This window comes from Thalassophryne amazonica, chromosome 13 (genome assembly GCF_902500255.1).
Source record: "Thalassophryne amazonica chromosome 13, fThaAma1.1, whole genome shotgun sequence".
NCBI classification, from domain to species: Eukaryota; Metazoa; Chordata; class Actinopteri; order Batrachoidiformes; family Batrachoididae; genus Thalassophryne; species Thalassophryne amazonica.
In genome coordinates, this window is record NC_047115.1 from 4,875,274 (window position 1) to 4,900,062 (window position 24,789).

The 24,789-nt window shown below is 42.8% G+C and overlaps 1 protein-coding gene across 3 annotated transcripts in view; it reads right to left on the reverse strand.

Annotated features, from left to right (window-relative positions):
- Window positions 1-24,789, reverse strand: part of LOC117523944 (cullin-9) — a 376,653-nt gene that overhangs the window by 76,240 nt on the left and 275,624 nt on the right. For all 3 annotated transcript variants that reach the window (XM_034185568.1, XM_034185567.1, XM_034185566.1), the window contains exons 35-38: window positions 7,614-7,754; window positions 7,292-7,456; window positions 6,853-7,016; window positions 6,678-6,771 (exon numbers count right to left, since the gene is read on the reverse strand). In XM_034185568.1, the coding sequence (XP_034041459.1) occupies window positions 6,678-6,771; window positions 6,853-7,016; window positions 7,292-7,456; window positions 7,614-7,754 (564 nt within the window). The remainder of the gene's footprint in view (window positions 1-6,677; window positions 6,772-6,852; window positions 7,017-7,291; window positions 7,457-7,613; window positions 7,755-24,789) is intronic.

The window sequence follows — 24,789 nt, forward strand, 5'->3', positions numbered from 1 at the left end:
TTAATTTTTCTCTAAGTGTCTGATGTGTGTCCCAATCTCCCTTTCCTTATTTTTTATGTGGTTTGGAGTTTGCCTTGTGTACTTTGAAAACAAACAAACAAAACAAAAACAATAAAATTAACTTTTGCCATGAATTTCAGGGATCTTGTACACACTGTGTGCCAGGAAGTTAAAAACTAGCTCCATTTCAGTTGCAAGATTGCTGGTGTTTAAATGGTGCAGCTGGAGAAGAAAAAGTGCATTAATGATTTTAACCGAAGTGTATCACTGTCATTTCTACTCATAAAAAAAAGCTCAAAGGTACTAATGCAACTTTTTCCACAAAAAAAAAAAAAAAAAATCTGGGCATAAACAGGTTAAGACATCGTGAATATTTAGTTATGATCTGCAGCTGTAAGAGGTGAGCTTGTTGCCTCTTGTTTTTCTGTCTGGTGTTCCATGCTCATATTCCACAAAAAATGGGCAAAAGCAGCCTCTCATGGCTGCTGTGGTTTTGTAATGAAATGCATTTCTTTGCATTCAACACTAGAGGGCATACTGTGTTTATTACATGGAGCTGTATATATAAGAACTAGAGAGCGCAGTAGCACTGAGCTGTGTGCCGACAAGGAGGCGTGATCGCCATTTTAATTCCGGGCAAGTTAGTGATTTGTGTGCATAGAAGTTCACTTAGTCAGGTCTTACAAATATCTAGGGACACTTATACATGATAGATTGGGATGTTCAGCCAATACTGACACCCTCTACAGGAAGGGACAGAGCAGACAGTACTTCCTGAGAAGGTTAGGGTCCTTCAGGATCTGCCATAAACTCCTGTGAATGTTCTACCAGTCTGTGGTAGCCAGTGTCCTCTTCTCTGTGGTGGTCTGCTGGGGGAGCAGCATGAAGAGGAGGGACGCCAGGCGACTGCACAGGCTGGTGAGGAAAGCTGGTTTAGTGCTGGGAACAGAGCTGGAGACATTAACATCAGTGGCAGAGAGAAGGACCCTCAGTAAACTGCTGGCCATCATGGACAATGTTGAGCATCCTCTGCACAGCGTCATCATCAGGCAGAGGAGCTCATTCAGTGGCAGACTGCTGTCCCAGTCCTGCCACACGGACAGATCTAGGAAGTCTTTTGTCCCTCAAGCCATCAGACTGTTTAACTCTTCCCAACACAGCAAAAAATAATCTTGTGATACATCTGATTAGACCTTTTATTGCTTTTTTTGCACTACCAACAATGTTTACACTGTTTACTTCTTTGCACAACCTACACTATTTATATTGTGTACTGTTTACATCTGCTTCTTCTTCTTCTTTGTCTTTCGGCTGTTCCCGTTAGGGGGCGCCACAGCAGATCAATCGTTTCCATCTCACCCTGTCCTCTGTATCTTCCTCTGTCACACCAACCACCTGCATGTCCTCTCTCAGCACATCCATGAACCTCCTCTTTGGTCTCCCTCTTCTCCTCCTGCCTGGTGGCTCCATCCGCAGCATCCTTCTCCCTATATACCCTGGGTCCCTCCTCTGCACATGTCCAAACCATCTCAATCTCGCCTCTCTGACTTTGTCTCCAAACCATCCCACCTGAGCTGTCCCTCTGATATGTTCATTCCTAATCTTGTCCATTCTTGTCACTCCCAAAGAGAATCTCAACATCTTCAGCTCTGCCACCTCCAGCTCTGCCTCCTGTCTTTTTGTTAGTGCCACTGTCTCTAAACCATACAACATAGCTGGTCTCACTACTGTTTTGTAAACTTTCCCCTTCACTCTTGCTGATACTCTTCTGTCAAAAATCACTCCTGCCACCTTTCTCCACCCACTCCACCCTGCCTGCACTCTCTTCTTCACCTCTCTACCACACTCTCCATTACTTTGAACAGTTGACCCCAAATATTTAAACTCAACTACTTTCACCACTTCTACTCCTTGTAACTGCACTATTCCACTGGGCTCCCTCTCATTCACACACATGTACTCAGTCTTGCTTCTACTGACTTTCATTCCCCTTCTCTCCAAAGCATATCTTCACTTCTCCAGACTAGACTCAACTTGCTCTCTACTGTCACTACAGATCACAATGTCATCTGCAAACATCATAGTCCATGGGGACTCCTGTCTGATCTCATCTGTCAACCTGTCCATCACCACTGCAAACAAGAAAGGACTCAGAGCTGATCCTTGGTGTAATCCCACCTCCACCTTGAATGAGTCTGTCATTCCGACTGCGCATCTCACCGCAGTCACACTATTCTTGTACATGTCCTGCACTACCCTAACATACTTCTCTGCCACTCCAGACGTCCTCATACAATGCCACAACTCTTCTCTTGGCACCCTATCATAAGCTTTTTCTAAGTCCACAAACACACAATGTAACTCTTTCTGTCCTTCTCTGTACTTTTTCAACAGTATTCTCAGAGCAAACATTGCATCTGTAGTGCTCTTTCTCGGCATGAAACCATATTGCTGCTCACAGATCTTCACCTGTTTTCTAAGCCTAGCTTCTACTACTCTTTCCCATAACTTCATGCTGTGGCTGATCAGCTTTATGCCTCTGTAGTTACTGCAGCTCTGCACATCACCCTTGTTCTTGAAAATAGGAACCAGCACACTTCGTCTCCACTCCTCAGGCATCCTCTCTTTCCAAGATTTTATTAAACAATCTGGTTAGAAACTCTACTGCCATCTCTCCTAGACATTTCCATGCCTCCATTGGAATGTCATCTGACCAACTTCCCTTTCCACTCTTCATCCTCTTCATAGCAGCCCTCACTTCTTCCTTGCTAATCTCTTTACTTCCTGATTTACTCTCACCACATCATCCAGCCTTTTCTCTCGCTCATTTTCTTTATTCATCAACTCTTCGAAATATTCCCTCCACCTTCTCAGCACAAACTCCTCACTTGTCAGCACATTACCATGTGCATCTTTTACCACCCTAACCTGCTACACATCCTTTCCAGCTCTGTCCCTTTGTCTGGCCAATCGGAACAAGTCCTTTTCTCCTTCCTTACTATTCAACTTCTTGTACAGCTCGCAATATGCCTTTTCCTTTGCTTTTGCCACTTCTCTTCTCGCCTTACGCCGCATCTCCTTGTACTCCTGTCTACTTTCTTCATCTCTCCGACTATCCCAAAACTTTTTCGCCAACCTCTTCTCCTTATGCTTTCCTGGACCTCTTCATTCCACCACCAAGTCTCCTTGTCTTCCTTCCACTGTCCAGATGTCATACCCAGTACTGCCCTAGCTGTCTCCACCACATCTGCAGTACTCTTCCAATTGTCCAAAATTGCTTCCCCTCCAACTAGTGCTTCTCTCACCTGCTCGCTAAATTTCACACAGTCTTCCTCCTTCAGCTTCCACCATCTGATCCTTTGTTGAGCTCTCACTCTCTTCTTCTTCTTTACCTCTAAAGTCATCCTACAAACAACCATCCTATGCTGACTAGTGACACTCTCTCCTGCTACCACCTTACAGTCTGTGATTTCTTTTAGCTTGCATCTCCTATAAAGAATGTAGTCCACCTGTGTGCACCTTCCTCCACTTTTATATGTTACCCTGTGCTCCTCCCTTTTCTTAAAGTAGGTATTCACCACAGCCATTTCCTCCTTTTTGCAAAATCAACTACCATCTGTCCTTCCCATTCCTATCCTTGATACCATATCTACCCATTACTTCCTCATCACCTCTGTTCCCTTCACCAACATGCCCATTGAAGTCTGCTCCTATCACCACTCTTTCATGCTTGGGCACACTCTCCACCACCTCATCTAACACACTCCAGAAATCTTCTTTCTCCTTCATCTCACAACCTACCTGTGGGGCATATGCACTGATGATATTCATCATCACCCCTTCAATTTCCAACTTCACACTCATCACCCTGTCAGACACTCGCTTAACCTCCAACACACTTTTAACATACTCTTCCTTTAAAATGACCCCAACGCCATTTCTCTTTCTGTCCTCACCATGGTACAACAACTTGTACCCACCGCCGATGCTCCTGCTCTTACTGCCCTTCCACTTGGTCTCTTGCACACACAATATGTCTACCTTTCTCCTCTCCATCATATCAGCCAGCTCTCTCCCTTTACCAGTCATACTACCAACATTCAAAGTCCCCACTCTCATTTCCACCCTTCTAGTTTTCTTCTTCTCCCGCTATTCATGGCAACGTTTTCCTCCTCTTCTTCTTCGTCGTCTTCGCCCAGCAGTAGCCCAATTTCCACCGGCACCCTGTTGGGCAATAGCACCAGTGGCGGACGTTGTTAACCCGGGCCACGACTGATCCGGTATGGGAATTCGATTCTGAGTCTGCATAGTTGGGTTGGCTTGTTTTTTACGCCGGATGCCCTTCCTGACGCAACCCTCATTTATCCGGGCTTGGGACCGGCACTCAGAATGTACTGGCTGCACACCCCATGTGGCTAAGTTGTACTGTTTACATCTGCACTACCTCCTTATTACTGCATTATTACACTATATTTACTCCTCTGTTATATTCTGTGACTGGATGCTGACAAAATTTTATTTTTATTTTTAGTTTAGTTAGTGGTTTTTATTGAGTGGTCTATCTTCTTTTATTTATTTAATCTTATTTGTGTGTCTGGTGTAATGTGAGTGTCTTGTCTAATGTGCAAGCTGCTGGATGCCTTGAATTTCCCTCTGGGATCAATAAAGTAGGTCTGTCCAAAAAGTATCAGACCTTTTTATTTTTTTCAAAAACCTTATGGATTTGAATAACTTGTGCTTGCATGAGCCAACCTTGAACCTTCGTGTGCATGCGTGAGTTTTTTCACGCCTGTAGGTTGCGTCATTCGCCTGTGAGTTGGCTTTGAGTGAGCACTGGTCCTCCCCCCTCGTTGGATTTTCATTGCGAGGAAAATGTCTGAACGATTGGAGCAGCGCTGAATCAAATTTTTCCAGAAACTGTGAGAGACAGCCAGGTAGAAACCATTCGGAAGATTCAAACGGCTTTCGGTGGCTTTTCAGTCGAGTGAGTATCCGAGGAATTGTGTAAGAGCTGGACATGTCACAACATGTCCTGTGAGACTTCCACCTTCCGCACGTCTTTCATTACAAAATCTCCGGTAACAGTGGAATGTGCCAAAAAGTGCTGATGTCCACCTCTTCTGCAATTTCTCTGGTAGTCAGACGACGTCCTGGATCAACACAGCCTTCACTTTGGAAATGATCTGGTCGTTTCAGCCTGTCGATGGCCGCTCGGAGCACGGCGCACCCTCTGCCATTGTGCGCCGTCTTTAAACCGGTTGTAACACTCCTTAATCTGTGTGATGCCCATAGGATCGTCACCGAAAGCCGTCTGAATCTTCCGAATGGTTTCCACCTGGCTGTCTCTCACAGTTTCTGGAAAAATTTGCTGCAGCAAAGCTCCAAATCGTTCCACCTCGCAATGAAAATCCAACGAGAGGGGAGGACCAGTGCTCACAAAAGCCTGCTCACAGCCGAATGATGCAACCGATGGGCGTGAAAAAAATCACGCATGCGCATGAAGGTTCAAGGTTGGCTCATGCAAGCACACATGATTCAAATCCATATGGTTTTTGAAAAAAATAAAAAGGTCTGATACTTTTTGGACAGACCTCGTATCTATCTATCTATCTAGTCTCGTCAAGAAACAGGTGGAATATGTCGGAAAGCTGCGCATGTTGGCAAAGTCACAAACGGAGGAACAAGGGAGACAATATTTCCTTCCATAAGTAAGTGGTTTTGGTTCTTCTTGTCACTTTGTCTGTGATATTTGGACGATAAACAGCTGTATGTTTCCTGCCGTACCTGTGTCGCCCGATGACACGAACCATTAACTCATCACTTATGTCTAGTTGATATTTTCCACTGCTAGACCAATGTCTAGTTAAAATACTTGTCGTTAGTGATTAAAATTTTTCAACAAGATTGGGGATTTTTTTTTTTTTATTTTCACCTTAAAATAATGAGATTATAATGACCCGCACTGTGCTGCTCACAGTCACACCCACACGCAGAGATGTGTGCCCACACCACTGACTTCATGAATGAAACTTGGTCAATAAAGGATAATTGTGTAGAAATATTATATATATATATATATATATATATATATATATATATTGTAATGGTTTTAGGAGCCGCGCTGGAGCAGCAGCTCAGCCCAGCAGCGCAGCTTAACAGCGCAGATCCGTGTCACTTTCAACACTAGTATTTGGGAATGTGTGTGTGTGTCCGAGTAAGTTTAATACTTTCCTGACATAATTTAATGTCATTTAATTTTACTGGCTCGATATCCAGGTCAAAATGGCATTTTAACACGTATTTTGCGAGCATTTTTCTGAGTGTGTTCAGTCGTGAATGTCCATTGAAAATGCATTAACATCTGGGAACTTCATCAATATTTTGCCCGGTTAGGAGACGTCATGACGCTGTTCATTAAGAGACGTTTTCGTTTAGTGTGCAGCATTGGGACTGCGCTCTCTAGTTCTTATATACAGCTCCATGGTATATTACAAACATTACACATAAGGAGGTGTGAGAACTGGAGTTGGGAAACAAAGATTTAAGATAGAAATAGAGTTAGCAAAAAAAAAAAAAAAACAAAACACCAAGAACTCCAGTCTATCAGGATTTTGTTTTGTGTAGTTTTCATGAAGTTGTGTGTCAATGTGTGAGGTTTGGACAGTGAGTAAACAAACCATGGCAGAACAGTTGTAGTAATCTTTGTGTGTTGGTTTCCATGGTTTTAGACACCGCCAGCAGAAACCGTGGTTGCACTTGGCACAGGTCATACTAAGGACAAACAAACACAGGCGTCAGAAATTCACTTAATCATTTTAAGCAAATAGCATTTGATATGAGCACGGTACCCACTGCAGACAGCCTTCATTCTTCTCAATCTGAGCGTGGCAGCTGGGGCAGCGCTTGGAGATCAGCTTAGCGAGGTGTTTGCTTTGAGCTTCCACACTCATCCCTTCATAGAAGCCTCCATCATCCATCCACTGTGACATGTGGCTGCAGCTCGCTGGGTAGTGTGCCTACAAATGCAAATCAAATCTTAAAACCATTTTCACTTTGAATTCTCAATATTCCTTACAAATCTCTGAGCTTTCAATATGTATGGTTATTTCAACCACAATAAACAGTATGAAAGTTACAAAAAAAAAAACTGGTTTTACTCAACTTGGAGGGCTGTTTTATTTTAAAAAACCAATTACTGTTCTGCTTTGGTCAAGATAGTTAAAAAAAAAAAAAAAAAAAAAAAAAAAATCACAAAAAAAAAGTGAGACAGAAAGCAGTGTTGACCTCTGACCTCGGGAAAGTTGCAGTTAAAGCAGGATGACCAGCAGCATTTTGAGCAGGTTCCAATACTGCCAATGTTCTCCTTGCAGAGGATCTGGTCACAGCCCTGAGGATTGGTGCACCACGCCAGGTTGGAGCAGCATGCCACATACCCCCGGAGCAAGGCATTTTCATACTGATGGGAGGGGGAGCAGGTGTTACTTCAACCAGTATTTATCTGTGTGCCCAAAACTATCGGTTTCAAAGTGGCTTTAGAGATTTAGCACTCTGGCAAAGACTACAATCAGGATTCACGTGATAATACATTGGACAGGTTAGTGCCAGGTTGTTACCTTGGTGACTGTGTCCTTGTCTGTGAGGATGCTGAAGAAGAACTTTGAGGTGGGCTGAGCTCTACAGTCGGTGATTGGACACTTACAGTTCATCACCAGATTCTGTTCTATCCTTGTGGTCAGGTACTTCTGCCAGCATGACTACACAACATCACACATGGTTTTAAATTAACCACAAAACTACTGTTACCACCAACATGTGCAGAAGATAGAGAAGAGCAGCATCTCCAGATCTAACTCCCCAACGCCCTGAGAACAACATGACAGAACCCTCTGACACCATTAGCATCAGTATGACGTGTACTAACATGGCCATGTGTAAGAGCAGCTTACACATCATGCTGCAGTGCACATCTAATATTGATGCATTCATCTGCTTCAAAGCTCGCATCATTTTTGAATGGCTGTGTGAGCTCCTGTTTAAACTGTTAAGAAATACATACCATGTAGTGTCCTGTGGTCTCAGGATGCAGGATTAGTGTAATGTGTCGACTGCTGCAGGAATGGTGTACGAGGCCTTTGAGTGCAGCACGAATTGTACAAATATTGTTCAAATGTCAATTCATATAGCTTCATTTAATTCATGCTCTAGTGTGATGGGGATGTAAAGAATTGGAAAAAAATACACATATATAAATTCCTAAAACAATCATTATGAGGTGGGCCCTCTAAAACAGGACAAGGATTTAATAGCCCAGACAATATTGATGCTGCTTTCAAAACATATTACAAGACACTTTACTCACAACCAAAATAAGAAACAAAGAAAATATAAAAACATTTTAAAATTCCCTGGATCTACCAACTTCATTGGAGTTCACCAAAATGACCATCGAAGCTCACAGATTACAAGAAAGAACTGGAAGCAGCATTTAAAAAAAAAATCAAAAAGAAAACACTGGGAAGTGACGGTCTACCAGGTGAATGGTACAGGATTTTGGTACAGGATTTTTAGAGAACATTTGACTCTGGTACTCTTAAATTCCTTTAATTGGACACTTGAAAAAAATGTCAACTCCACCACCATGGAGTGAAGCTGATATCTCTGTCAATCCAAAAGAGGGCAAAAATAAATTGTAGACCCATCTCAATTTTAAATAAGGACTACAAACTTTATGCGCCCATTATGTCATTCTGCAATCCATCTCCAGAACTTATGGCCCGGTCACATGGCATACGACGCTTCCTAAACAAAGGGAAAAAAGTCACAAATTGTTGAGAAAAGGAGAGCAACTGAGCTTTGTCAGCAAATAGCCTGCGAATCAAGAGAGCAAAAGGAACTAAAGAGGAACAAAACGAAACTGAAGCTAACGATCTCCACGTTTAAAATGAAAGGCGCCTGGAGTCACTGCTGGAGCAGTGTGTGTCTGCATCCCTGCGTTCCAGGACTTGGCGCTGGGATGCAGCTCATAGTGCCTGAGTCCCAGAGAAACTGCAAACAGAAGTGCAATCCGACTCACTGTGGAGATCTGTGCGCATGTTGGTGGATCCACCTACTCTGGTTCCTCGTCCAGCACAAAAGAGAGACCATCTCATCAGAATCCTCACTATCTGGTTCAGACTAGTGATGCACTGCACACACCATCTTGCTCCATTTCAAAAAATGCTGGTTTGCCGTGGTGGCTGCTATTTCGCTGTATTACGTTACTAGGTCATATATGTTGATTTATAACAGAAAAGTGTCGAAAGGGGGGATAAAAATAAGTATAAAGATGATTGAATATAGCAGAGTAGTAAACTGATCAGTCCGTGTGAACGCCGCGCACTGACTCCCCATGTGAAGTTACTCGTATTTCCACCAGCTGCAGCTGATCCACAACGTGAATTCTTCCTTCCAGAACAGCACTTATACAATCATCTGAATCATCTACCTGTTGCCACATGTACAGAAGGGCTGGATTGTCATTTGAACACTCATTCTTATATTTAATAAAAAAATAATAAAGTGCACGCAGGAGGCGATGGCTGCCGCTAGGTTCAAGTACCGTAAGGAATTACACAACTTTTTTGTTGTTTCAAATTCAATAGTTGCTTGTAGCAGAAGCGTGGTTTTCATTTTATTTTTGCATGGATGTTTAGGAGAAAAAAAAAAAAGACAGCAATGTGATTCATCTATAATATTCAAGACAGCAAAAGTTACCCTGAAGGACATAGATGTTTGGAAAACTCAGATGGGGTGGGTAGCTCTGGAAATTTTGAGAATATAAGTGCCCTGTGGTGCATTCTGGTGCAATCTTTAGAATAAATTTGGACCTGAAACAGCTGTTAAATTTATCTTGTGATCTCCTGCAGGATGGCACAACATGTTTGGCTTTTGAATGCATGTTGTGCCATCCTGTAGGAGAAGCATGTACACAATACTTTACAAATATAGCTAAATCTTGATGAAAACCTTATTTAGTTTGTTTTTGATTGGGCTCAAAGACTAGGCAATTAAAAATCATAACTCTCAACTAACATGTTATAAATAACTTCATAACTGGTTTCAGACGAGGTAAAGAGATCATAATATCATAATACTGAAGCCACTTGATTACTATTATTCATTCAATAATGCACAACAATAAAATGTTAAATTTGTTTAAATTATCCAACTCAGTCTGAGGCCAAACACCTCTAAGAATCTGATTTTTTTTCGATTTTATACAGAAATTTATTTATTGATTTTCTTTTTCAACAGGGGTCTCCCCCCACCATGTGTAATTTGGATCACGTTTTTCAATACAAGGTGTACAAGGTCTGTTAGAAAAGTATCTGACCTTTTTATTTTTTGCAAAAACCTGATGGATTTGAATCACGTGTGCTTGCATGAGCCAACCCTGAACCTTCGTGCGCATGCGTGAATTTTTCACGCCTGTCGGTTGCGTCATTTGCTTGTAAGCAGCCTTTGTGTGAGGATGGGTGGAGTCTCTCGTCATTTTTTTTTGCAAGGAAATGGTGGAACGACTGGAGCAGCGCGACTGCATCATATTTTGCCAGAAACTGGGTGACAGCCAGGTGGAAACCATTCGGATTATTCAGACGGCTTTCGGCTATGGGCATCACACAGATTAATTCAATTCAATTCAATTTTATTTATATAGCGCCAAATCACAACAAACAGTTGCCCCAAGACGCTTTATATTGTAAGGCAAAAGCCATACAATAATTACAGAAAACCCCCAACGGTCAAAACGACCCCCTGTGAGCAAGCACTTGGTGACAGTGGGAAGGAAAAACTCCCTTTTAACACGAAGAAACCTCCAGCAGAACCAGGCTCAGGGAGGGGCAGTCTTCTGCTGGGACTGGTTGGGGCTGAGGGGAGAGAACCAGGAAAAAGACATGCTGTGGAAGAGAGCAGAGATCAATCACTAATGATTAAATGCAGAGTGGTGCATACAGAGCAAAAAGAGAAAGAAACACTCAGTGCATCATGGGAACCCCCCAGCAGTCTAAGTCTATAGCAGCATAACTAAGGGATGGTTCAGGGTCACCTGATCCAGCCCTAACTATAAGCTTTAGCAAAAAGGAAAGTTTTAAGCCTAATCTTAAAAGTCTGTCTCCCTGATCCAAATTGGGAGCTGGTTCCACAGGAGAGGAGCGTGAAAGCTGAAGGCTCTGCCTCCCATTCTACTCTTACAAACCCTAGGAACTACAAGTAAGCATGCAGTCTGAGAGCAAAGCGCTCTATTGGAGTGATATGGTACTATGAGCTCCCTAAGATAAGATGGGACCTGATTATACAAAACCTTATAAGTAAGAAGAAGAATTTTAAATTCTATTCTGGAATTAACAGGAAGCCAATGAAGAGAGGCCAATATGGGTGAGATATGCTCTCTCCTTCTAGTCCCTGTCAGTACTTCAGTTTTATCTGAATTTAAAAGCAGGAAATTAGAGGTCATCCATGTCTTTATGTCTGTAAGACATTCCTGCAGTTTAACTAACTGGTGTGTGTAGCTGGGTATCATCTGCGTAACAATGAAAATTTAAGCAATGCTGTCTAATAATACTGCCTAAGGGAAGCATGTATAAAGTGAATAAAATTGGTCCTAGCACAGAACCTTGTGGAACTCCATAATTAACCTTAGTCTGTGAAGAAGATTCCCCATTTACATGAACAAATTGTAATCTATTAGATAAATATGACTCAAACCACTGCAGCGCAGTGCCTTTAATACCTATGGCATGCTCTAATCTCTGTAATAAAATTTTATGGTCAACAGTATCAAAAGCAGCACTGAGGTCTAACAGGACAAGCACAGAGATGAGTCCACTGTCTGAGGCCATAAGAAGATCATTTGTAACCTTCACTAATGCTGTTTCTGTACTATGATGAATTCTAAAACCTGACTGAAACTCTTCAAACAGACCATTCCTCTGCAGAAGATCAGTTAGCTGTTTTACAACTACCCTTTCAAGAATTTTTGAGAGAAAAGGAAGGTTGGAGATTGGCCTATAATTAGCTAAGATAGCTGGGTCAAGTGATGGCTTTTTAAGTAATGGTTTAATTACTGCTACCTTAAAAGCCTGTGGTACATAGTCAACTAATAAAGATAGATTGATCATATTTAAGATCGAAGCATTAATTAATGGTAGGGCTTCCTTGAGCAGCCTGGTAGGAATGGGGTCTAATAGACATGTTGATGGTTTGGAGGAAGTGACTAACGAAAATAACTCAGACAGAACAATCGGAGAGAAAGAGTCTAACCAAATACCAGCATTACTGAAAGCAGCCAAAGATAACGTTATGTCTTTGGGATGGTTATGAGTAATTTTTTCTCTAATAGTTAAAATTTTATTAGCAAAGAAAGTCATGAAGTCATTACTAGTTAAAGTTAAAGGAATACTCGGCTCAATAGAGCTCTGACTCTGTCAGCCTGGCTACAGTGCTGAAAAGAAACCTGGGGTTGTTCTTATTTTCTTCAATTAGTGATGAGTAGTAAGATGTCCTAGCTTTACGGAGGGCTTTTTTATAAAGCAAGAGACTCTTTTTCCAGGCTAAGTGAAGATCTTCTAAATTAGTGAGAAGCCATTTCCTCTCCAACTTACGGGTTATCTGCTTTAAGCTGCCAGTCTGAGAGTTATACCATGGAGTCAGACACTTCTGATTTAAGGCTCTCTTTTTCAGAGGAGCTACAGCATCCAAAGTTGTGCTCAATGAGGATGTAAAACTATTGACGAGATAATCTATCTCACTCACAGAGTTTAGGTAGCTACTCTGCACTGTGTTGGTATATGGCATTGGAGAACATAACAAAGAAGGAATCATATCCTTAAACCTAGTTACAGCGCTTTCCGAAAGACTTCTACTGTAATGAAACTTATTCCCCACTACTGGGTAGTCCATTAAAGTAAATGTTATTAAGAAATGATCAGACAGAAGGGGGTTTTCAGGGAATACTGTTAAGTCTTCAATTTTCATACCATAAGTCAAAACAAGCTATAAAGTATGATTAAAGTGGTGGGTGGACTCATTTACATTTTGAGCAAAGCCAAATGAGTCTAATAATAGATTAAATGCAGTGTTGAGGCTGTCATTCTCAGCAGCTATGTGGATGTTAAAATCACCCACTATAATTATCTTATCTGAGCTAAGCACTAAGTCAGACAAAAGGTCCGAAAATTAACAGAGAAACTCACAGTAACGACCAGGTGGACGATAGATAACAACAAATAAAACTGGTTTTTGGGACTTCCAATTTGGATGGACAAGACTAAGAGTCAAGCTTTCAAATGAATTAAAGCTCTGTCTGGGTTTTTGATTAATTAATAAGCTGAAGTGTATATATATATATATATATATATATATATATATATATACACTCAACAAAATATAAACGCAACACTTTTGGTTTTGCTCCCATTTTGTATGAGATGAACTCAAAGATCTAAAACTTTTTCCACATACACAATATCACCATTTCCCTCAAATATGGTTCACAAACCAGTCTAAATCTGTGATAGTGAGCACTTCTCCTTTGCTGAGATAATCCATCCCACCTCACAGGTGTGCCATATCAAGATGCTGATTAGACACCATGATTAGTGCACAGGTGTGCCTTAGACTGTCCACAATAAAAGGCCACTCTGAAAGGTGCAGTTTTGTTTTATTGGGGGGGATACCAGTCAGTATCTGGTGTGACCACCATTTGCCTCATGCAGTGCAACACATCTCCTTCGCATAGAGTTGATCAGGTTGTCAATTGTGGCCTGTGGAATGTTGGTCCACTCCTCTTCAATGGCTGTGCGAAGTTGCTGGATATTGGCAGGAACTGGAACACGCTGTCGTATACACCGGTCCAGAGCATCCCAAATATGCTCAATGGGTGACATGTCCAGTGAGTATGCCGGCCATGCAAGAACTGGGACATTTTCAGCTTCCAAGAATTGTGTACAGATCCTTGCAACATGGGGCCGTGCATTATCCTGCTGCAACATGAGGTGATGTTCTTGGATGTATGGCACAACAATGGGCCTCAGGATCTCGTCACGGTATCTCTGTGCATTCAAAATGCCATCAATAAAATGCACCTGTGTTCTTTGTCCATAACAGACGCCTGCCCATACCATAACCCCACCGCCACCATGGGCCACTCAATCCACAACATTGACATCAGAAAACCGCTCACCCACACAACGCCACACACACTGTCTGCCATCTGCCCTGAACAGTGTGAACCGGGATTCATGCGTGAAGACAACACCTCTCCAACGTGCCAAACGCCAGCGAATGTGAGCAAGTCGGTTACGACGACGAACTGGAGTCAGGTCGAGACCCCGATGAGGACAACGAGCATGCAGATGAGCTTCCCTGAGACGGTTTCTGACAGTTTGTGCAGAAATTCTTTGGTTATGCAAACCGATTGTTTCAGCAGCTGTCCGAGTGGCTGGTCTCAGATGATCTTGAAGGTGAACATGCTGGATGTGGAGGTCCTGGGCTGGTGTGGTTACACGTGGTCTGCGGTTGTGAGGCTGGTTGGATGTACTGCCAAATTCTCTGAAACGCCATTGGAGATGGCTTATGGTAGAGAAATTAACATTCAATACACGAGCAACAGCTCTGGTTGACATTCCTGCTGTCAGCATGCCAATTGCACGCTCCCTCAAATCTTGCGACATCTGTGGCATTGTGCTGTGTGATAAAACTGCACCTTTCAGAGTGGCCTTTTATTGTGGACAGTCTAAGACACACCTGTGCACTAATCATGGTGTCTAATCAGCATCTTGATATGGCACACCTGTGAGGTGGGATGGATTATCTCAGCAAAGGAGAAGTGCTCACTATCACAGATTTAGACTGGTTTGTGAAGAATATTTGAGGGAAATGGTGATATTGTGTATGTGGAAAAAGTTTTAGATCTTTGCGTTCATCTCATACAAAATGGGAGCAAAACCAAAAGTGTTGCGTTTATATTTTTGTTGAGTATATATATATATATATATATATATATATATATATATATATATATATATATATCACCAAATGGGCAAAATGGACATCGTACTGGAAGGAATAAAGCCCCCGTCACACACAGCAGGAATGTGGCGGAACCATGTCCAATACAGCAAATATTGCCATAATCCGATGCAGCTGGGAGGAAAAGAAGCGTGGCCAGCCCTGTCGGAACACATCTGGAGTACCTTGTTCACACCTGTACAATTTTTCCCCCAATTTATTTAATTTTATATAGCACCAAATCACAACAAAGTTGCCCCAAGGCACTTCACTCAAGATCTAACCTTACCAACCCGCAGAGCAAGAACACAGGCAACAGTGGTAAGGAAAAACTCCCTCTGAGGAAGAAACCTCAAGCAGACCAGACTCACAGGGGTGACCCTCTGCTTGGGCCATGATACAGACACGAATACCGACACAAATTACAAAAACAATTCCTAATAAAATTAATTAAAAGAGTAAAAAGCATAGAAACATACTATGCCAGTATGCTAGCCATACGAAAGGGAAAATAAGTGCATCTTAAGTCTGGACTTGAAAGTCTCCACAGAATCTGACTGTTTTACTGATGCAGGGAGATCAGTCCACAGAACGGGGGCACGATAAGAGAAAGCTCTATGACCTGCAGACTTTTTATTCACCCAAGGGACACAAAGTAGTCCTGCACCCTGAGAATGCAGAGCCCGGGCCGGTACGTAGGGTTTACTTAGATCAGCTAAGTAGGGAGGTGCCAGTCCGTGAACAATTTTATAGACAAGTCTTGGCATCAGCCATAGACAGGATGGGACGAATCTTCGTTATATTTCGCGGGTGGAAGAAAGCAGTCCTCATAATATCTCTAAAGTGGAGGTCGAAGGACAATGTAGGATCAAAAATTACCCCAAGGTTCCTCACTTTGTCACTTTGATGTATGACACACGAGCCTAGGCTAAGCTTTAGCTGGTCAAATTGTTGCCGATGTCTCACTGGACCAAGAAGCATCATTTCAGAGTTTAAAAGTAGGAATTTGCTAGACATCCAGCTTCTCATTGATGCTAGACAATCTTCTAAGGATTTTATGTAGATGAAATCGCATCCAAAGCGCATGTAGACAGCAGGTAGATGACACAGACTGCCATCAGACGGCCATAAAAGGCACTGCAGACTGTCCGATGTCCAAACATCCAGACTGCAAACACGTGACTGGAGCGCTGTGTTCCTCACGTGCGAGTGTGCAGCGTGGGGCATGTGCACTCCATGCACATGTGTGGGGCTACAATTATCACTCAGCCGTGTGTGTGTGCGTGCATGCACAACACTGCATGGGCCACAAAGCGTGTACACGGGGTGCAGACATGGATGGATTATCACATGGGATTAAATTTTTTTCATTTTGGGTGAGAGGATTATAACTGCAGGCTGCTGTCCCGGCTTCATGTCCACATCCTGCGCTGTGGAACACTCCTGGACTGCTATTGAAGGTGAGATTCATGTTTATTAATGCTGTCATGGCCTGGCACAAGTTCCTTGTCATATCTCCTCCACAGTTAGAAGGTGATCATTTATTACAGTGTGAGATTCATTCAGCTCCAAGCCTGATGCGCACAATGACGCATTACTGCACACCACAGAGAGGCGCAGTGTTATGATGGAGACAATAGTTCACATTATTTACATCACCCATGGGAAGGAATGGACAAATATCTGTACTGTAAAGTCTATTGTGGATATAACAGCCTGCTCAGATTTGCGGCTGCATTCACGCGGTAGCACACGGAGCTTTTCAGTTTGATAGCCGCTGTTGATGAAGTGTGCCAAATACATTTCAACAGTTTCTTTGTGGTCTGGAGGGGCAGGAGGACATTATTATACATGGCACTGCAGGTCATACCGATAGGCTTTGCGGTGCCAGAACTATCTCGAGGTTCCCTAGTATGCACTCAAATAATTTTGGATCCCGTTTTGTCGCCATCAGAATATGTAAATTGCAGTCAGTCGTCAGATTGCACATGGACCCCGTCGGATAGGCATCCCATCTCAATGTTGCCCAGAGGGTTTTGTGCATCACACTCGGGGCTGCCTGCTGTTTTTGACCAAATCTGTTGACTTCCGCAGATGGCTGTCAGAACGTTTTGGAACTGAAATCAGACACTTTTCGGATGTGTGCCGATTCATAATTCCGACGCCATTCTGCATGATTCTGGCTATGTGTGACGGGGGTATAAAGGACATGGCTGGTTGTTTCACCTCATTCTACCTTTTCTTTGGGATTTTAAAAAAGAAGCAACTCTGTTACGTAATTGTAAGATAATATGCTTTGTATTCCCAAAATTGAGATGTCAGACAGCAATATTTAAATGGTAAATGGACTGCATTTACATAGCGCTTTTGATCTCTATAAGAAGCTCAAAGCAATTTACAATTATCCCTCATTCACCCATTCACACAGACACACTTGCACACCCATGTCAGAGAACCTTGCCCAAGGGCACTTAGTGATTTTCTGGCTGGCAGGGTTCTGAAAAGATGATCCTCTGGTCTGAAACCCAACACTTAACCACAAGACCATCATCTCCCCTAATATTTGTTGGACTGTATTTGTATTTCTTGCTTTTCTCAAGATGAAAATAAAATCTAAGTGATAAAAAAGTGTATTGTCCAAGTATACAGACAGGCAGCATGAGCGGGATTCACACCCAGGTGTACATATTGGCAGGCCAGCTCCTCATTCACTCAGCTACCAGGTTCTGTAAGAATCTGCCCTTAACCCTCTGAGTACCCAAGGACCTTCCTTGTGTTTATGACACAATCATTTAAAATTACATACCATTCGAAAACCTCTTGTCAGTAAAACACAGTTATGTCATAAATCAGGTTTCAGGTCAGTTCTAGGAGGATGTGCTTTTACCATAAACTGCCACATACATCACATGAAGAAAATGCTTTGGGTCCTGGATGGCAACAAGCAGACAACTGATCCATCCCCACTCCTCAAAAGTAACCCACTATGTGCTACTGCCAGATGAAACATGGGCATGTCCTTAACCTTCTCTAGCTGCTGGTGTCTTCAACACTAAGACACCTGTGTGCTGGATCATATCCAGAGAAACACACCACATGGACTGAATGTAATAGCTGATGTTCCCTCACAATGTTGGTGAACCTCCTCATCTGAGCCTCACTAAGTAACCATTCACTTGACAGTCACTCCATCAGGATCCAAAGATCCTCCTAGTTAGAGCCCAAGTCTGAAAAACAGACAGGAAGATGGAAAACAAAAGGACCATAAAGACTTGGACCTTTGCTATCTTGCAAAGATATCAGCACCACCGAACACCTCTGACTTTTGACTGATAAATCCTGAAACAGAAAGAAGTTGCATTTCTTTGATTTATTTAATAAAACTTTAATGGAATGGAATCCACATATACAAGAGTTCTGAAAGTATGCACAAGTGCTACCAAGATTTTGTTTTGTTGGGGGGGTGTCTCATGTTGTAAAGACACTATAAATGTTTCTTTTCTGTGACAATTTCTCTATGACCATAAGTTTCCATTGTTTTCAATTCTCTGCCCCATCCTCCAGCCTCAAAATCAGTCCGATTTGCTGAATTTTTCTCACATGACCATTGGTCCCAGCCCAGTCATTCAAAGATTCAGAGTTACTGAGGAGTACAGCATTATTTTTTCAATGCAAGTGTTTTATTTATAAATGAGATGTGAAATAAAGTGACTTTGATGAAATATCATTTTTACATCAAGGACCAGCTCTGAGTCCATTCTTATTCACAATGGTGATAGACAAGATCAGACAGGAGTGGCCATGGATTATGATGTTTGCAGATGACATTGTGATCTGTAGTGAGAGTGGAGAGCAGGTTGACTCAAGCCTGGAAAGAAGGGGAATGAAAGTCAGCAGGAGCCAGACTGCGTACGTTTGTGTGAATGAGAGCGAGCCCAGTGGAATAGTGCAGTTACGAGAAGCCAAAGTGATGAAAGTAGATGAGTTTAAATGCTTGGGGTCAACTGTTCAAAGTAATGGAGAGTGTAGGAGAGAGGTGAAGAAGAGAGTGCAGGCAGGGTGAAGTGGGTGGAGAAAGGTGGCAGGAGTGTTTTGTGACCGAAGAATATCAGCAAGAGCGAAGGGAAAGGTTTACAAGACAGTAGTGAGTCCAACTATGTTGGACGGCTTATGCGACAGTCACATTTGTTACAGACGACAAGACAAACACTTGGCTCAGTCACTTGATGGCCAGTGCTGGGACGTGCACGCTATATCTCCATAAGATGTCTATAAATCACTTCAGAGGTGTTATCTGGTTACAAAAATAGCATTTTTAGTTTTCAAAGTGTTTATTTCGCGAGACTTCCAGCCGGGTTTCAACATGGCGGCAGCATAAAACGAGAACTCCCCAACATTGAGATAAAAAAGGCCTGGTAAACCTTTCGGTTTGAGAAAATGTTCAGAAATTCAAGAGGGTGGTAATAAGTGCAATGACTAAGACCAGAGGGAAAAAAATCACAAATCAACTAAAAACTCGGATTCCCTAACCTCCCTCCTGTGGGAGAGGCTGGAATTACCCCCATCATTTGAGTTGAACATTGAAAGATTGCACCGAGCTCTGGTTCTGCAACCTCCTAAGGACTCCCTTCCTCGCTCCATTGTGATAAAGTTACAAAGTTATCGGAGTAAAGAAGAACTTATAAAGACAGCATGGCTGAAAAAAGGCTTCACATATGAAGGGAAGAAGGTGTTTCTGAATCACGACTACGTGCCGGAGATTCTGAGAAAACACAAAGAATACACGGAGGCAAAACGGGTACTAAGAGGTAAAAGCATATGTTTCCAAACACCGTTTCCAGTGAAACTCCGGGTTTTCTACGAGGGAGAGATGTGCATCTATAATGCAGCGGAGGAGGCAACAAAGGACACGGCAGCCCGCGGGCTCCAGGTGGAGGACGTGAAACCAGCAGAAAACTGGACCAAGTGGCTCAAGTGGTTAATGTGGACCAAGAGCCATACGAAAAGGAAACACGGCAAGGGCACAAACAGAGATTACAATCCTTCAGGAGAGACCGAGACACCCGTCAAAACACAACACTCTAAGGTGAAAAATAGACTGATTCCAGGGAATATTTAGAGTAAATAGCTAAAGTGTGAAATACATGCTTTTTATTTTTTTATTTTGTAAAGAATGTAGTATTTTATACGGATTTTAGGTTGAAATACTGATACTCTCACAAGCGAAGAACGTCGGGGCAGCACTCAAAGCTGTTGTTGATTTAGGAACAATACTGACTATTAGCGAGGGCCCCCTGCCCCCCGGGAGCAGAGGAAATCCCTCAGAGCGGACTGAACATCAGAGCGCAGAGAAGGTCAGTCCTCAGACCTCACCAAAGGAAGTCTTTTCTTTTATTATTTGGTTATAAGGGATTTATGTTATGTTTCTGTTATACTTTGTTTAAAGTTCTTTACTGTTACTGTAGCAAAAAAGGGAAAATAGGACAGGGGGGAAAAAAGCAGGGAGACAAGAGGGATAGAGAAAAATGACAACACCCAAAAACTGCATTAAAGTAGCCTCATATAATGTAAATGTGTACTCAACCCATCCAAAGGGAGTAAAATATTAAGAAAGATGAAAAAAGGAGTCAATGTGATAATGTTGCAGAAGACCCACCTAACAGAAAAGGAGCATGTAAAGCTCAAGAGAAATGGCTATAATCAGATATTCTCTGCTTCTTAGAAATCAGGACACAGGAGAGGAGTGGTTATTTTAATTTCAGGGAAGACCCTCTTTGAAAAACATTTGAGATAGGGGACAAAGAGGGAAGGTTTATTATGGTTAAGGGGAAACTGGAGGGAGAAATGATAACTTTTCTCAATATCTATGCTTCACCGGGCTCCGAGTGGAGATTTTACAGACAGATGTTTGACCTGGTGACCTTGGAGGTGCAGGGTACTCTGATTACCGGAGGTGATCAAATTCAATACAAGAATAAAAACACTAATGATAAAACAGGGAAAACAAATGAGTCTTTAAACGTGATTTAAAAGTCTCCACAGTATCTGACTGCCCAATGTGTGCCGGGAGATCGTTCCACAGAGCTGGAGCACGGTAAAAGAAAGCTCTGTGACCGGCAGACTTTTTATTCACCCTGAGAACACACAGAAGTCCTGCACCCTGAGAACGCAGGGCCCGAGCTGGTACATAGGGGCTTACCAGGTCTAAACCAAGTCAAGTGTTTTTTTTATTGTCATTTCAACCATGTACAGTACATAGTGAGACGAAACAACGTTCCTCCAGGACCAAGGTGCTAATAATATACAATATATAATAAATACACCGGACCACGTTAGTGGGGAGGAGGTGGTGCAGGGAGTATAATTTTAAACAGATTTATTTTTAGCAGCAGCTTATCAGTTTTGTTATTGTCTTTGTAGGTGAGGTGTGTGTGTGTCTGTGTGTGTGTTCGATCAGTCAATGAGATGTGTGCAATTATCAGACCAGACTCTGGCTGTTCAGGAGTCTGATGGCTTATGGGAAGAGTTCAGGAGTCTGATGGCTTGTGGGAAGAAGCTGTTACACAGTCTGGATGTGTGGGCCCGGATGCTGCGGTACATTTTCCAGATGGTAGGAGGGTGAATGAAGAGAGTGTGTGAGGGATGTGTGTGGTCATCCACAATGCTGATTGCCTTGCGGATGCAGCGTGTGGTGTAAATGTCCGTGATAGTGGAGAGAGACACACCAATGATCTTCTCAGCCGTTCTCACAATCCGCTGCAGGGACTTGTGATCCGATGTGGTGCAGTTCCCAAACCAGGCAGTAATACAGCTGCTCAGGATGCTCTCAATGGTTCCTCTGTAGAATGTAGTGAGGAAGGGGGATGGTAGATGTGCCTTCTTCAGGCTCTGCAGGAAGTAGAGGCGCTGATGGGCTTTTTTGGTTATGGTGCCGATGTTGAGGGACCAGGTGAGATCCTCTGCCAGGTGAACTCCAAGGAACTTGGTTGGCTCTTGACCATCTCCACAGCAGAGCCATCGATGTGGAGTGGGGGGTGATCACGCTTGGTCTTCCTGAAGTCAACAACCATCTCTTTGGTCTTATCTACGTTCAGAGACAGGTTGTTGGTTCTACACCAGTCCACTAACCGTTGTACTTCCTCTCTGTATGCTGACTCGTCGTTCTTACTGATGAGGCCCACCACAGTCGTGTCGTGAGCGAACTTTATGATGTGGTTCGAGCTGTGCATTGCTGCACAGTCGTGGGTCAGTAGAGTGAATAGTAGTGGACTGAGCACACAGCCTTGGGGAGCCCCAGTGCTCAGCGTGGTGGTGCTGGAGGTGTTTTTTCCGATCCGGACCGACTGGGGTCTCCCAGTCAGAAAGTCCAGGTTCCAGTTACAGAGGGAAATATTCAGTCCCAGTGCAGTCAGCTTCCCAATCAGTTTCTGAGGGATAATTGTGTTGAATGCTGAACTGATGTCTATGAACAGGATTCGGGCATAAGTGTCTTTATTTTCCAGGTGAGTAAGTGCCAGGTGCCGAGCAGTGGATATGGCATCGTCCGTCGAGCGGTTGGGATGATACGCAAACTGCAGGGGGTCCAATGAAGGAGGCAGCAGGGTCTTGATGTGCCTCTTGACAAGCCTCTCGAAGCACTTCATAATAATGGGTGTGAGTGCTACGGGACGGTAGTCATTGAGGCAGGACACTGAAGACTTCTTTGGCACCGGTATGATGGTGGTTTCTTTTAGACACGTCGGGACGGTGGCGCAATCCAGGGAGGTGTTGAAGATGTCTGTGAAGACATCTGTCAGCTGGTCCGCGCACTCCCTGAGCACTTTTACCATGAATGTTGTCTGGACCAGCAGCTTTACGTGGGTTCACTCTACGAAGCGTTTGCCTCACATCAGCTGCTGTAAGGCACAGTACCTGGTCGTCAGGAGGAGGGGAGGTCTTCCTCGCTGCCATGCCATTCTGTGTCTCAAACCGGGCGTAGAAGTCGTTCAGCGCATCTGGAATGGAGGCATCATTGCCACAGGTAGGTGGTGATGGCCTGGATGCCCTGCCCAAAGGCTTAATCTACAGCTAGACTCTTCAGGAAGTGAAACACAAATAAGGTCTATAAGTAAAAAGATAGGGGGACTGATGTCTGAACTGGGAATTGTTTACGTAACGAGAGATTTGAACCTCACAGCAAAGGATAAAACTTATTACTCGGCACCGCATAATACATACTGAAGGACTGACTATTTTCTGATGTACAATAAAGATATGCATAAGGTAGAAAATGTGATACAGGAGTAAGGGACCTATCGGACCACAGCCCCCATTATTTAACACCATGTCTGGAGAGGGAAAGAAAAACAACAGTCTGGAGATTAAACTCAGACATATTAAAAGGACACATGAAGGAAGAAATAGTGAAGGTGAAGATGAAGACGATAATGGTGAGGTGTCCCCGTCTGTACTGTGGGCAGTGGTGGGCAGAGTTCCGATAATCCGATAATTATCACTGATTTTTAGACACACAACCTGGTAAACAAAGCTGAACAGCTACAAACATTTATAAAATTTAAAATCAGTTGAGCACCTACCAGTTAAATGTTTCATAGCAGATGTGTAGTTCTACCCTCTGAAAACAGAGGAGAGCTGCTTCTAGAAGAAACCGCTCTATCCTCTGCAGTCAAAGGATAACTGGTCACAAAAAAAAAAAAACTCATTTCATTTAACCCCATACTGATACGCAGGCAATATCGTCCCAGTGATTCACAGGCATACATTTTTAACTTACGGTTCAAATTTTACCCAAACTAATTTCAGACAATTATTTAAATTAATGTCATGTCTGAAGTTTTAAAAAGTGAAAATATCAGATATATGTTTTAGTTTTGAAGTAATGTGCTAATTTTTAAGGTTTTAGTGTGGACATGCTGTGCTCAGTGCATTTTGGGTATGATAGGGTAATCTCAGTACGTTCACGACATGACAAATGTATTTGAGACACTCTGATCAGGCTCCACCGACAACAGCATTAAACTCTAGTGCCTAAAACTCTCGTGAATATATTCTCTGGGTTTATAGAGGTTATTGTGTTTGCCTTTATTAAAAACCACGCATCTTAAATACAGCAGACACGATTATAAGGAGTTTTGTTTTGGTGAGTTTTTACGGTCTCTACTGCCATCTACTGGCCAGTAGTGTCATGGCAGTAGAGACCGTAACTTGCTTCTGACGGATTGTTTGTTGCTGTGACGCCACTCTGAACTTCACACAGTTGTATACGCTTCTGGTTATTGTATCTACTCTGAACGTTATTTAACAACAGTCCTGTTGTGAATCGGTAGCAGTTAGCATTTGCTAGCAGTTAGCATTCCCGAGCTAGGTCGACCACTCCCCTCTTTTTATAGCTGTTTCTTTTCTACCCATTTAATACTTCTGTTTGTTTTTCAGTTGAACTGCTGTGAATTTTAAGTAATTTTTACTCCTGTGTAAAATCTTAGGAGCGGCTAGCATTTTCGCTAGCGGTTAGCTTGTGTTAGCTATTTCTGATCCTTATCATTTTTTCATTTCATTGTTTACACTCCTGTTAGTTAGTTAACTGTTTAGTGTATTTTATAGCTGCTGCTTTTTTTTACCCGTTTAATACTTCTGTTAGTTTTTCAGTGTAACTGCTGTGAATTTTAATTCATTTATCTGTGTCTGTGTGAGCCTTAGGAGTGGTTAGCTTATCCATTATTGGTTAGCTTGTGTTTGCTTGGC